The sequence below is a fragment of the Salvelinus namaycush genome, unplaced genomic scaffold, assembly GCF_016432855.1.
Source record: "Salvelinus namaycush isolate Seneca unplaced genomic scaffold, SaNama_1.0 Scaffold166, whole genome shotgun sequence".
Taxonomy (NCBI): Eukaryota; Metazoa; Chordata; class Actinopteri; order Salmoniformes; family Salmonidae; genus Salvelinus; species Salvelinus namaycush.
In genome coordinates this window covers 197,667-210,572 of record NW_024058408.1, presented here as the reverse complement: position 1 = coordinate 210,572, position 12,906 = coordinate 197,667, and the positions used below count along the sequence as shown (strand labels likewise).

The window sequence follows — 12,906 nt, the reverse complement described above, 5'->3', positions numbered from 1 at the left end:
GAGGACCTGTCCCCCAACAACTCCAGTCACCTTGGTGATGACTGACTCCACAACACAGAGAGATGTAAAACAGAAACACACGCTCACTAAAGAGGACCTGGACCCCAACAACTTTATACTGTTCTTATTATTCCTTATCTGGAATGATGGGTTATTTCTTTCCACCTCATGTTATTTATAGTATTACATTGTTATTGATTAGTGCATTGTTAGGTTTAGAGCTACAAGAAAGGCATTTCAGTCTACTTCTGCAGGTGACATTAAAACTTGAACTGTACCCATCAACAGAGAGGTGAGAGAACCGTTTTAAGTTCAGTACATTCTACCATGAATATGCAGATATATCATCTGATCATATCTCTAGTGTAACACGTTCTGGCTCCTTATAGACAAATCATTATCTTAGTATATTATATCATCCAGACAGTATCCAGGCTAGTACTATAGAAACTGATACAGACTACAGAAGGTATCCAGTCTAGTACTATAGAAACTGATACAGACTGCAGACAGTACACAATCTAGTACTATAGAAACTGATGCAGACTACAGACAGTATCCAGTCTAGTACTATAGAAACTGATAGAGACTACAGACAGTATACAATCTAGTACTATAGAAACTGATACAGACTACAGACAGTATCCAGTCTAGTACTATAGAAACTGATACAGACTACAGACAGTATCCAGTCTAGTACTATAGAAACTGATACAGACTATAGACAGTATCCAGGCTAGTACTATAGAAACTGATACAGACTACAGACAGTATACAGTCTAGTACTATAGAAACTGATACAGACTATAGACAGTATCCAGTCTAGTACTATAGAAACTGATACAGACTACATACAGTATACAGTCTAGTACTATAGAAACTGATACAGACTACAGACAGGCAGACAGACAGGCAGACAGGAGAGCAGAAAGGAGGGCAGACAGACAGACAGACAGACAGACAGACAGACAGACAGACAGACAGACAGACAGACAGACAGACAGACAGACAGACAGACAGACAGACAGACAGACAGACAGACAGACAGACAGACAGACAGACAGACAGACAGACAGACAGACAGACAGACAGACAGACAGACAGACAGACAGACAGACATAACTCACCTGAGAGGAGACAGCAGGAGACAACATGGAGTATCTTCATTCTGGACAGTTACTCCTCAGTTACTATACTGTTAAAGTTACTTTACTATCACAGTTACTATACTGTTAAAGTTACTTTACTACCACAGTTACTATACTGTTAAAGTCACTTTACTAACACAGTTACTATACTGTTAAAGTTACTTTACTACCACAATTACTATACTTTTAAAGTTACTTTACTATCACAGTTACTATACTGTTAAAGTTACTTTACTACCACAGTTACTATACTGTTAAAGTTACTTTACTATCACAGTTACTATACTGTTAAAGTTACTATACTGTTAAAGTTACTTTACTACCACAATTACTTTACTATTAAAGTTACTTTACTACCACAGTTAATATATTGTTAAAGTTACTTTACTATTACAGTTACCATACTACCACCTGGTGCATCAACAAGCCCAGGTCCACAACAGCTTCTCTGTCAGCTACTCTCAGTCCTACTAATCCATCACCAGTCAGACAGTGTTTGACAGCAGGGGGATTCTGAAGTGTTCTTTCTTCCTCTGTAGAAAGCTCCTCCCTCCTCTGACATCACACCCCACTCACCTCTCTGCATGTCAGACAGATGGAGATAGTGATGAGGGCAACGGTGGTGGTGGAGGGGGTGGGCATTAGCCTACATATCCTGGCTCTGAAATTACTTCAGTGTCTGCAGGTCTATATGTGCTGCAGAGTGAAACTCGTTTAATCCGGCCGGATGTTAGACTTCTAAACGACAAGAGAACTCAGCTAGCTGTGCTGACTAAGTGTGAAAACTGTCAACTTCTCTGTTCTAAAGTTACCATGTTTGTTTCAGCAGAGGAGGAACACATTGTTGAGATGATGACATTATAGTTAAAGTATACATCAATATATTTTATAACCTTTTTTCTGACATGTCATTGATCCAAATACAGTCTTTGTAAATGATCAACTCAACAGATGAGTTTCTGAACAGAAGAAACATCCCTCCTCTACAACCCAACTCCCCCTTAATGAATGATGTCATCACATAACAGACAAGCTACTGAGATCTCAGTAAACCAATAGAACAACTTAAACTGCGAAGGCGGAGTTTGTTGACTCCACCTCTTTATTGAGATTCGCTGTCAGTTTTGAGCAGGGCATTCAGAGTTCGCCGCCGGGCTCCTAAATTGCCCATCAAGTGAAACCTCCGCTCACCCAGACAAAACATGCAAACTGTCAGTGAGAGAACAGGAAGTAGAGAGGAAGTAGAGAGAGAGAGAAAGAGACCAGCAGAGCGAGAGAGAGAAATAAAAATAAAAAGTAAAAGAGAAATTTGCTAAAAATAGAGGTCAGCGCATATAGTTAAAATATGTCTCTTGTGATTGGTCGACAGTGAGTGTATGTATCTTGTGATTGGTCGCCAGTGAGTGTATGTATCTTGTGATTGGTCGCCAGTGACTCAAGTGTCTCTGGGTTTGCTGATTGTGGAGTAGATGGGAGGTGCCTCAGAGCAGCTGTGTGGATGATTGACAGTAGAGTAGGCGGGGCTTTTGTTCACAGTAGCATAGTCACATGATGAAGTGCCCTTTGTAGTAATGGCAGCGGTGGCTTCATTGGGGCAGCTGCCCTCTTTAGTGATGGTGTCAGTGGCTTCGTTGGGGCCACTGGGGTTCTTGTGGAAGTTGACGCTGGCGTAGTGGAGAGAGTCAGAGTGACTTGTGGGTAAGTTGGCGGTGGTGTCGATGGTGGAGGTCGCAGCGCCTGAGTCTGACCTTAGGGGGCGCTCCATTATCTCTTCATAGTCACCGTCACCATGACAACCCTGGAGAGGAGGAGGAGAGAATAGTACGACACTCACAAACACACTCAACACAACAGATAAAACCCACTCAATGACATCACTCAATGACATCACTTAATGACATCACTTAATGACATCCCTCAGACACAAAAACTAACAAACACAATACACTGACCCCTTCATTGATTCCTGTGTCTGGACTCACTCTGTGTGTTGAAGAGACAGATCCTGTGGAACACAACACACACACATTACTCAGAGAGAGAGAGAGAGAGAGAGAACAAACCCCTGATAAACTACTGGGTGAAATACCACAGTGCTCCATCACTGCAGCAAGATTTGTGACCTGTTACCACAAGAAAAGGTCAACCAGTGAAGAACAAACACCATTGTAAATACAACCCATATTATTTTATTTATGCTTATTTATTTTCCCTTTTGTACATTAACCATTTGTAGATCGTTACAACACTGTATATATACATAACATGACATTTGTAATGTCTTTATTCTTTTGAAACTTCTGTGAGTGTAATATTTACTGTAAATTTGTATAGTTTATTTCACTTGGTATATTATCTACCTCTCTTGCTTTGGCAATGTTAACATATGTTTCCCATGCCAATAAAGCCCCTTGAATTGAATTGAATTGAGAGAGAGAGAGAGAGAGAGAGTGACAGAGAGAGTGACAGAGAGAGAGGACGGAGGCAGGGAGAGAGATTAGGAAAGAGAGATAGAGAGAGAGAAGACGGAGGCAGGGAGAGAGAGAGAGAGAGAGTGACAGAGAGAGAGGACGGAGGCAGGGAGAGAGAGAGAGAGAGAGTGACAGAGAGAGTGACAGAGAGAGAGGGCGGAGGCAGGGAGAGAGAGAGAGCGAGAGAGAGAGAGAGAGAGAGAGAGAGAGAGAGAGAGAGAGAGAGAGAGAGAGAGAGAAAGAGAGAGAGAGAGAGAGAGAGAGAGAGAGAGAGAGAGAGAGAGAGAGAGAGAGAGAGAGAGAGAGAGAGAGAGAGAGAGAGAGAGAGAGAGAGAGAGAGAGAGAGAGAGAGAGAGAGAGAGAGAGAGAGAGAGATGCACTTCCACCAGAATACAGCAGGGGTCAGACACTCCTCAGTGACTATTTATGCTTCTCAACCAGGGACAATGATGACAAGCTATTATGCAAACAAATTAATTCGAAATGGAAATGGAAAGATTTCGAAAATGGGAACTTTCTCTCCTTTTATAGACCTGTGTGTGTGTGTGTGTGTGTGTGTGTGTGTGTGTGTGTGTGTGTGTGTGTGTGTGTGTGTGTGTGTGTGTGTGTGTGTGTGTGTGTGTGTGTGTGTGTGTGTGTGTGTGTGTGTGTGTGTGTGTGTGTGTGTGTGTGTGTGTGTTTCTCACCTGTGGCCTTGTTGTATTTCCATCTGTAGACTATGATCAGGCTGATCACCAGCAGTAACACTACCAGACTAACAGACACCATGATGACCACTGAGGTACCTGGAAAACACACACACACGCACACACACACACGCACACACACACACACACACACGCACACACACACACGCACACACACACACACACACACACACACACACACACACACACACACACACACACACACACACACACACACACACACACACACACACACACACACACACACACACACACAGTTACGTAACCGATTAGACAAACCTACTGTTACTCTAACCTACCCCTCATATCATAACACTACATACAGACATGTCTAACACTAACCAAAGTGATACTCAGGCATCTAAATATGTAAACGTTTATTTACCAGATCCGTTGAGTGATGATGATGATGATGGGATTAATTTAGTTGTGGGTTGGTCTGTTGTTGTTGCTGCTGTTGCTGTTGTGGTGGTTGGTGCCACTGAAAACAATGGACACAAGTATGAAAATGCTTCTGTAAGGTGAGGAGAGGGAGAGATGGAGAGATGAGGAGAGAGAGATAGAGTGATGGAGGCGAAGAGAGAGAGAGATGGAGGGTGGTTTCTCTTGTTCCTGTTTAGGTGTCTCTCTTTCCCACCATGTCCTTCTTCACAACTCTCTCTCTCTCTCTCTCTCTCTCTCTCTCTCTCTCTCTCTCTCTCTCTCTCTCTCTCTCTCTCTCTCTCTCTCTCTCTCTCTCTCTCATGACAACTGCAGGTTTCATGATGACATTCATACTGAAACTAGGGGTTTTATATCTTTTCACACCACTACAAACACACAGTTATTACAGAGGAAGTTACAGTGTTCTGGTCCAGTGTCTTTTCACACCACTACAAACACACAGACATTACAGAGGAAGTTACAGTGTTCTGGTCCAGTGTCTTTTCACACCACTACAAACACACTGACAATACAGAGGAAGTTACAGTGTTCTGGTCCAGTGTCTTTTCACACCACTACAAACACACAGACATTACAGAGGAAGTTACAGTGTTCTGGTCCAGTGTCTTTTCACACCACTACAAACACACAGACATTACAGAGGAAGTTACAGTGTTCTGGTCCAGTGTCTTTTCACACCACTACAAACACACAGACATTACAGAGGAAGTTACAGTGTTCTGGTCCAGTGTCTTTTCACACCACTACAAACACACAGTTATTACAGAGGAAGTTACAGTGTTCTGGTCCAGTGTCTTTTCACACCACTACAAACACACAGACATTACAGAGGAAGTTACTGTGTTCCACTACAAACACCCAGGCCCCACTAACACAATGACTAACATACTGTAGTTATAATAATAGACTGATATAATAGAATGCTATATGCTATTTACATGGTCAGACAGTATATAACATAGCTACTGCAGGTGGACAGCATGGGGAGCAGAGGAGGCTGGTGAACAGAGATATAGGAGGATGGGCTAATCACAATGGCTGGAATGGAATGGAACGGAATCAAACACATTAAACATGTAAATGACATTAATAATGTCATGCAATTATCATTTCCATTAAACTACTTTTATCAAATAGATATGAGTGTAACTTGTGTGTTTATGTTCACATGTTAAAGAGAAAGAAGAAGTTTATACTCACTTATAACAAGCAGCTTCACCTGTGTGATCAGTGTAATGTAACGTTGTTCTGTCCTGCTGGTTTCTACTCCACACCAGTAGGTCCCAGAATCATCTTCAGTCAGGTCCCTGATGGTCACTGTGGAGAATCTCTCTCTTCTGTTGTCAGACACAGAGAAATGACCAGCTTTTGCAGTTGTCTGGTGAGCAGAGGTCATATTAACACAAGTCTTGAAGTCATTGCTTTCCTTGCAGAAATACTTGATGCTGTCCTCATGGTCCTCTGGATAGTTGCATCTGATGGTAGCTTCTCCTCCCAGATAGGCCGTCTCTGTGACTGACTTCTCACAGCAGTCATCTGTCAATAGGAACACACATCACAACCTTAGTCTTGTACTATAGACTGACTTCTCACAGCAGTCATCTGTCAATAGGAACACACATCACAACCTTAGTCTAGCACTATAGACTGACTTCATTGACTAGTGGTACCAATCATGTGATAACATATGTAGCTAAATTTGATTTAATAAGAGCGTCTGCGAAATGACTTAAATGTAATGTAATGTAATTTATAAAGTTAAAGTAAAAGTCTCTCACCCTTCTTCACTTCCAGCTCTACCTTGGTATAACTGTCAGGTATAATAGGTTTGTCCACTCCACACCAGTAGGTCCCTTCATCTTGTCTGGTCAGTTGTCTGATGATCACCTTGAAGTAGTTGTCTCCAGTGATGTCATACAGAGAGAATCTACCACTGTGGAACCAGGTGTTCTTCAATCCAGTTCTGATTTGATCGTCACAACTCAAACTCCAACTGTCCTGCCCCACGCAGAAATATTTCTCATGACTTCTGTCTTCTGTGGAATAATGATAGTAGATGATGACAGTTCCTCCAGAGTATCCTGTCACTTTGAAGGAGCTCAAACAACCTGTCAATCAGACAAGAGAAAATATATTTTATATTCCTTTGTTTAGTGTTTTGTAATACTAATGTACTTACGGTTAGGATTCCTATACCAGTACACCAGTACACCAGTACACACACACACACACACACACACACACACACACACACACACACACACACACACACACACACACACACACACACACACACACACACACACACACACACACACATACACACACACACACACACACACACACACACACACACACACACACACACACACACACACACACACACACACACACACACACACACACACACACACACACACACACACACACACACACACACACAGTAGTGTTTCCTTATCTGTAGTAGCAGCATTTATAATAAGAATAACTGGATGTTATTACATTGACATAGAGCGTTATAACAAGCTTATTACCTGTCATGAAGGAGAGGAGAATGACTATCAGCAGGATCCTCATCTTGTTGTGTTCCAGGTTGGTCCAGGTGTCTACAGGTCCTGTTATAATGCTGTGTTCTCTCCAGGTTGGTCCAGGTGTCTATAGGTCCTGATATAATGCTGTGTTCTCTCCAGGTTGGTCCAGGTGTCTATAGGTCCTGATATAATGCTGTGTTCTCTCCAGGTTGGTCCAGGTGTCTATAGGTCCTGATATAATGGTGTGTTCTCTCCAGGTTGGTCCAGGTGTCTATAGGTCCTGATATAATGCTGTGTTCTCTCCAGGTTGGTCCAGGTGTCTATAGGTCCTGATATAATGCTGTGTTCTCTCCAGGTTGGTCCAGGTGTCTATAGGTCCTGATATAATGCTGTGTTCTCTCCAGGTTGGTCCAGGTGTCTATAGGTCCTGATATAATGCTGTGTGTTCAAGTCTACAACTCTCTCTGTTCTCTCTCTACTTATAGGAACATAAATACAAACTTCATGTACTTCATGTACTCTCTCTCTCTCTCTCTGCCCCTCCCTCTCTCTAACTCACTCTTTGCGCTCGTACAACTATGTACTTCCCTTATTCTGCATCTCTCTCTCTCTCTACTAGTTCAAACCCTCCTAACACATGTTATTTCTGACAGCCCCTCCTTCTTCCTCCTAAACCAATCACACCTGTTCCTACATCACACAGTAGAGAGAGATAGAGAGATCAGTGAGAAAAAAGAGAGGGAGAGAGGCCTCTTTGGATCAGAGCACAGAACCACATACGTACACTCTCATGCAGACTGGTGGCTGTCTACAGAGGAGAGAAACAGAGTTATTCTGCCACTGGAGGCTGTCTACAGAGGAGAGAAACAGAGTTATTCTACCACTGGAGACTGTCTACAGAGGAGAGAAACAGAGTTATTCTGCCACTGGAGGCTGTCTACAGAGGAGAGAAACAGAGTTATTCTACCACTGGAGGCTGTCTACAGAGGAGAGAAACAGAGTTATTCTGCCACTGGAGGGCTCTCTCCTTCCTATCCATCTCTCTCAATTTCAATTTCAATTTAAGTGCTTCATTGGCTTGGGAAACATATGTTAACATTGCCAAAGCAAGTGAAGTAGATATTAAAGAAAAGTGATATTAACAATAATAATTAACAGTAAACATTACAGACATTTCAAATGTCATATTATCCAGGCTGTATGACAACCGGCCGTTATTGGGAGTCCCATTGGCCCAGCGTCGTCTGGGTTTGGCCGGTGTAGGCCGTCATGGTAAAAAATGTTTTCTTAACTGACTTGCCTAGTTAAATAAAGGTAAAAAATAAAAGAACAACAAACAATTATGCCTATATACAGTGTTGTAATAATGGGAAAATAGTTAAAGTACAAAAGGGAAAATAAATAAACATAAATATGGGTTGTATTTACAATGGTGTTTGTTCTTCACCGGTTGCCCTTTTCTTGTGGCAACAGGTCACCAATCTTGCTGCTGTGATGGCACACTGTGGTATTTCACCCAATAGATATGGGAGTTTATAAAAATTGGATTAGTTTTCTAATTCTTTGTGTATCTGTGTAATCTGAGGGAAATATGTGTCTCTAATATGGTCATACACTTGGTAGGAGGTCAGGAAGTGCAGCTCAGTTTCCACCTCATTTTGTGGGCTGTGTACACATCGCCTGTGTTCTCTTGAGAGCCAGGTCTGCTTTCGGCGGCCTCTCTCTCTCTCTCTCTCTCTCTCTCTCTCTCTCTCTCTCTCTCTCTCTCTGTCTCTCTGTCTCTCTGTCTCTCTGTCTCTCTCTCTCTCTCTGTCTCTCTGTCTCTCCCTCCCTCTCTGCTGGGTGATAATGGTTCAAACCAGCCGGAGGTTAGACTTCTGAACCACAAGAGAACTCAGCTAGCTGTGGTTGTGTACCAGAGAGCACCCTATTCCCTACGTAGTGCACTACTTTTGATCAGGCCCCAAAGGGCTCTAGTGCCTATCTATATAGGGAGCCATTTGGGATGAACCTTCATTGGGAAACTGTCCATTTCTCTGTTCTAAAGTTCCCCATTATGTTTGTTTTCGTAGAGGCAGCACATATAATTAAGATGTTGACAACATAGTTATCAATTCATCCATTTATTTCATATATACAGTGCATTCAGAAAGTATTCGGACCCATTGACGTTTTCCTCATTTTGTTACGTTACAGCATTATTCTAAAGTATATTAAATACATTTTTCCCTCATCAATCTACAAAGAATACCCTATACTTGTCAGACAACACAATGCCACAGATGTCTCAGAAATTAACGTTAATTTCTCTTCTATAAGCCGCCGCCAACGTCATTTTAGAGGTTTTGGCCGTACATCCAACCTGCCTCACAACCGCAAACCAATTGTAACCACGCCAACCCAGGACCTCCACATCTGGCTTCTTCACCTGCGAGATTGTCTGGGGAGGGGGAGGGGGGTGCTAAGGAGTATTTCTGTCTGCAATAAAGTCGTTTTGTGGGGGAAAACTAATTCGGATTGGCTGGGCCTCGTTCCCCAGTGGGTGGACCTGGCTCCCAAGTGGGTGGGCCTATGCCTTCCCAGGCCCACCAATGGCTACGCACCTGCCCAGTCATGTGAAATCCATATATAGGGCCAATTGATTATATTTCAATTGACTGATTTCCTTCTATGAATTGTAACTCAGTAAATCATTGTTGCATGTTGCGTTAATATTCATTCATTCACTGACTGTACAAAACATTAGGACAGATTGTTGAGATGATGACAGTATAGTTAAAGTACACATGTATTTTATACATTTCATTGATCCACAAACACTGAGTGGACAAACCATTAGGAACACCTGCTCTTTCCATGAAATAGACTGACCAGGTGAATCCAGGTGAAAGCTATGATCCCTTATTGATGTCATTTGTTAAATCCACTTCATTCGGTGTAGATGAAGAAGAGGAGACGGGTTAAAGAAGGATTGTTAGGCCTTAAGGCTATTGAGACATGGATTGTGTATGTGTGCCGTTCAGAGGGTGAATGGGCAAGACAACATATTTCAGTGCCTTTAAATGGGGTATGATAGTAGGTGACAGGTGCACCGGTTGAGTCAAGAACTGCAACGCTGCTGGGTTTTGTCCTCCACCCAAAATATCCACCCAACTTGACACAACTGTGGGAAGCATTGGAGTCAACATGGGCCAGTATCCCTGTGGAACGCTTTCAACAGCTTGTAGAGTCCATGCCCTGACGAACTGAGGCTGTTCTGAGGGCAAAATATTAGGAAAGTGTTCCTAATTCCTATTTCAGTGTATATTTACATTAATTATGAAAGATTGGATTAGAATGGAATTTCATACGTACAAATATTACAAAGACTGACAATTTACTGACTCTTGTGTTTTGAATGAGGGATTGGTAGGTGGAGTCTTGGGTTGTTGTTGTATTGAGGGTTTGGTAGGTGGAGTCTTGGGTTGTTGTGTTGAGGGTTTGGTAGGTGGAGTCTTGGGTTGTTGTTGTATTGAGGGTTTGGTAGGTGGAGTCTTGGGTTGTTGTGTTGAGGGTTTGGTAGGTGGAGTCTTGGGTTGATGTGTTGAGGGTATGGTAGGTGGAGTCTTGGGTTGATGTGTTGAGGGTTTGGTAGGTGGAGTCTTGGTTTGTTGTGTTGAGGGTTTGGTAGGTGGAGTCTTGGGTTGTTGTGTTGAGGTTTTGGTAGGTGGAGTCTGGGTTGTTGTGTTGAGGGTTTGGAAGGTGGAGTATTGGGTTGTTGTACTGAGGGTTTGGTAGGTGGAGTCTTGTGTTGTTGTGTTGAGGGTTTGGTAGGTGGAGTCTTGGGTTGTTGTTGTATTGAGGGTTTGGTAGGTGGAGTCTTGGGTTGATGTGTTGAGGGTATGGTAGGTGGAGTCTTGGGTTGTTGTGTTGAGGGTTTGGTAGGTGGAGTCTTGGGTTGTTGTGTTGAGGGTTTGGTAGGTGGAGTCTCGGGTTGTTGTATTGAGGGTTTGGTAGGTGGAGTCTTGGGTTGTTGTGTTGAGGGTTTGGTAGGTGGAGTCTTGGGTTGTTGTGTTGAGGGTTTGGTAGGTGGAGTCTTGGGTTGTTGTGTTGAGGGTTTGGTAGGTGGAGTCTTGGGTTGTTGTATTGAGGGTTTGGTAGGTGGAGTCTTGGGTTGTTGTATTGAGGGTTTGGTAGGTGGAGTCTTGGGAGAATGTGTTGAGGGTTTGGTAGGTGGAGTCTTGGGTTGTTGTATTGAGGGTTTGGTAGGTGGAGTCTTGGGTTGTTGTGTTGAGGGTTTGGTAGGTGGAGTCTTGGGTTGTTGTGTTGAGGGTTTGGTAGGTGGAGTCTTGGGTTGTTGTGTTGAGGGTTTGGTAGGTGGAGTCTTGGGTTGTTGTGTTGAGGGTTTGGTAGGTGGAGTCTTGGGTTGTTGTGTTGAGGGTTTGGTAGGTGGAGTCTTGGGTTGTTGTATTGAGGGTTTGGTAGGTGGAGTCTTGGGTTGTTGTGTTGAGGGTTTGGTAGGTGGAGTCTTGGGTTGTTGTTGTATTGAGGGTTTGGTAGGTGGAGTCTTGGGTTGATGTGTTGAGGGTTTGGTAGGTGGAGTCTTGGGAGAATGTGTTGAGGGTTTGGTAGGTGGAGTCTTGGGTTGTTGTGTTGAGGGTTTGGTAGGTGGAGTCTTGGGTTGTTGTGTTGAGGGTTTGGAAGGTGGAGTATTGGGTTGTTGTACTGAGGGTTTGGTAGGTGGAGTCTTGGGTTGTTGTGTTGAGGGTTTGGTAGGTGGAGTCTCGGGTTGTTGTGTTGAGGGTTTGGTAGGTGGAGTCTTGGGTTGTTGTGTTGAGGGTTTGGTAGGTGGAGTCTTGGGTTGTTGTGTTGAGGGTTTGGTAGGTGGAGTCTTGGGTTGTTGTACTGAGGGTTTGGTAGGTGGAGTCTCGGGTTGTTGTATTGAGGGTTTGGTAGGTGGAGTCTTGGGTTGTTGTATTGAGGGTTTGGTAGGTGGAGTCTTGGGTTGTTGTATTGAGGGTTTGGTAGGTAGAGTCTTGGGTTGTTGTGTTGAGGGTTTGGTAGGTGGAGTCTTGGGTAGTTGTGTTGAGGGTTTGGTCGGTGGAGTAAATCTTCATCGTCTGGTCTCTTCTCTGCACCTGGGTTTAACCTCACCACATCACACAGCACCACAGGGGATTTCCACAAAGCTGTGAAAGATCTGAGACAAGGCAAAAATGGCCTTCTACACCATCAAAAGGAACAACAATATCTGTCTAAATATATAAACCAGTTATAGATCCCTTGATGGTTGTGTTGAATGGGATGAATGGGATTCCCAACCCCTCTCTAAACAAAAATGCACAAATTGGGACAAACAGCACATTGAGAATCTGCAAGCAGAATTCTACATACACATCCTCCGTGTACAATGTAAAACACCAAATAATACCATGTAGAATTAGGACTGCACGCTATACTGAGGTATGATGCAACTTTTAAATGAGGAACCAGTGCAGCAGTGCTATTGAGAGAGGACGCCATAAGCAGACCTGGTTCACAAGAGAACACAGGCTATGTGCAAACTGCCCACAAAATGAGGTGGAAACTGAGCTGCACTTCCTAACCTCTTGCCAAATGTATGACC

At 43.3% G+C, this 12,906-nt stretch overlaps 2 protein-coding genes across 2 annotated transcripts; both read right to left on the bottom strand.

Moving 5' to 3' along the window:
• Positions 1 to 2,072: 2,072 nt before the first annotated feature.
• On the bottom strand, positions 2,073 to 5,752 carry LOC120037264. The gene is made up of 5 exons (XM_038983436.1): positions 5,737 to 5,752; positions 4,712 to 4,807; positions 4,306 to 4,404; positions 3,101 to 3,153; positions 2,073 to 2,946 (listed from the first exon to the last, which is right to left on the bottom strand). Exons 1-5 carry the CDS (start codon positions 5,750 to 5,752, stop codon positions 2,584 to 2,586), a joined length of 627 nt encoding a protein of 208 aa, XP_038839364.1. The 3' UTR covers positions 2,073 to 2,583.
• Positions 5,753 to 5,941: 189 nt separating this feature from the next.
• Positions 5,942 to 7,414, bottom strand: LOC120037263 (polymeric immunoglobulin receptor-like). The gene is made up of 3 exons (XM_038983435.1): positions 7,305 to 7,414; positions 6,549 to 6,878; positions 5,942 to 6,306 (listed from the first exon to the last, which is right to left on the bottom strand). Exons 1-3 carry the CDS (start codon positions 7,345 to 7,347, stop codon positions 5,942 to 5,944), a joined length of 738 nt encoding a protein of 245 aa, XP_038839363.1. The 5' UTR covers positions 7,348 to 7,414.
• Between the last annotated feature and the right edge of the window lie 5,492 nt (positions 7,415 to 12,906).

Excerpts from the sequence above, each read along its gene's own strand:
- LOC120037263 (XM_038983435.1), bottom strand. The coding sequence starts at position 7,347 with ATGAGGATCCTGCTGATAGTCATTCTCCTCTCCTTCATGACAG. Across the intron at positions 6,879-7,304 it reads TCTCCTCTCCTTCATGACAG|GTTGTTTGAGCTCCTTCAAA; the intron begins GTAATAAGCTTG and ends TCTGATTGACAG. Across the intron at positions 6,307-6,548 it reads AGAGCTGGAAGTGAAGAAGG|ATGACTGCTGTGAGAAGTCA; the intron begins GTGAGAGACTTT and ends TCCTATTGACAG.
- LOC120037264 (XM_038983436.1), bottom strand. Across the intron at positions 3,154-4,305 it reads GAAATACAACAAGGCCACAG|GATCTGTCTCTTCAACACAC; the intron begins GTGAGAAACACA and ends TGTGTTCCACAG. Across the intron at positions 2,947-3,100 it reads ACACAGGAATCAATGAAGGG|GGTTGTCATGGTGACGGTGA; the intron begins GTCAGTGTATTG and ends CCTCCTCTCCAG.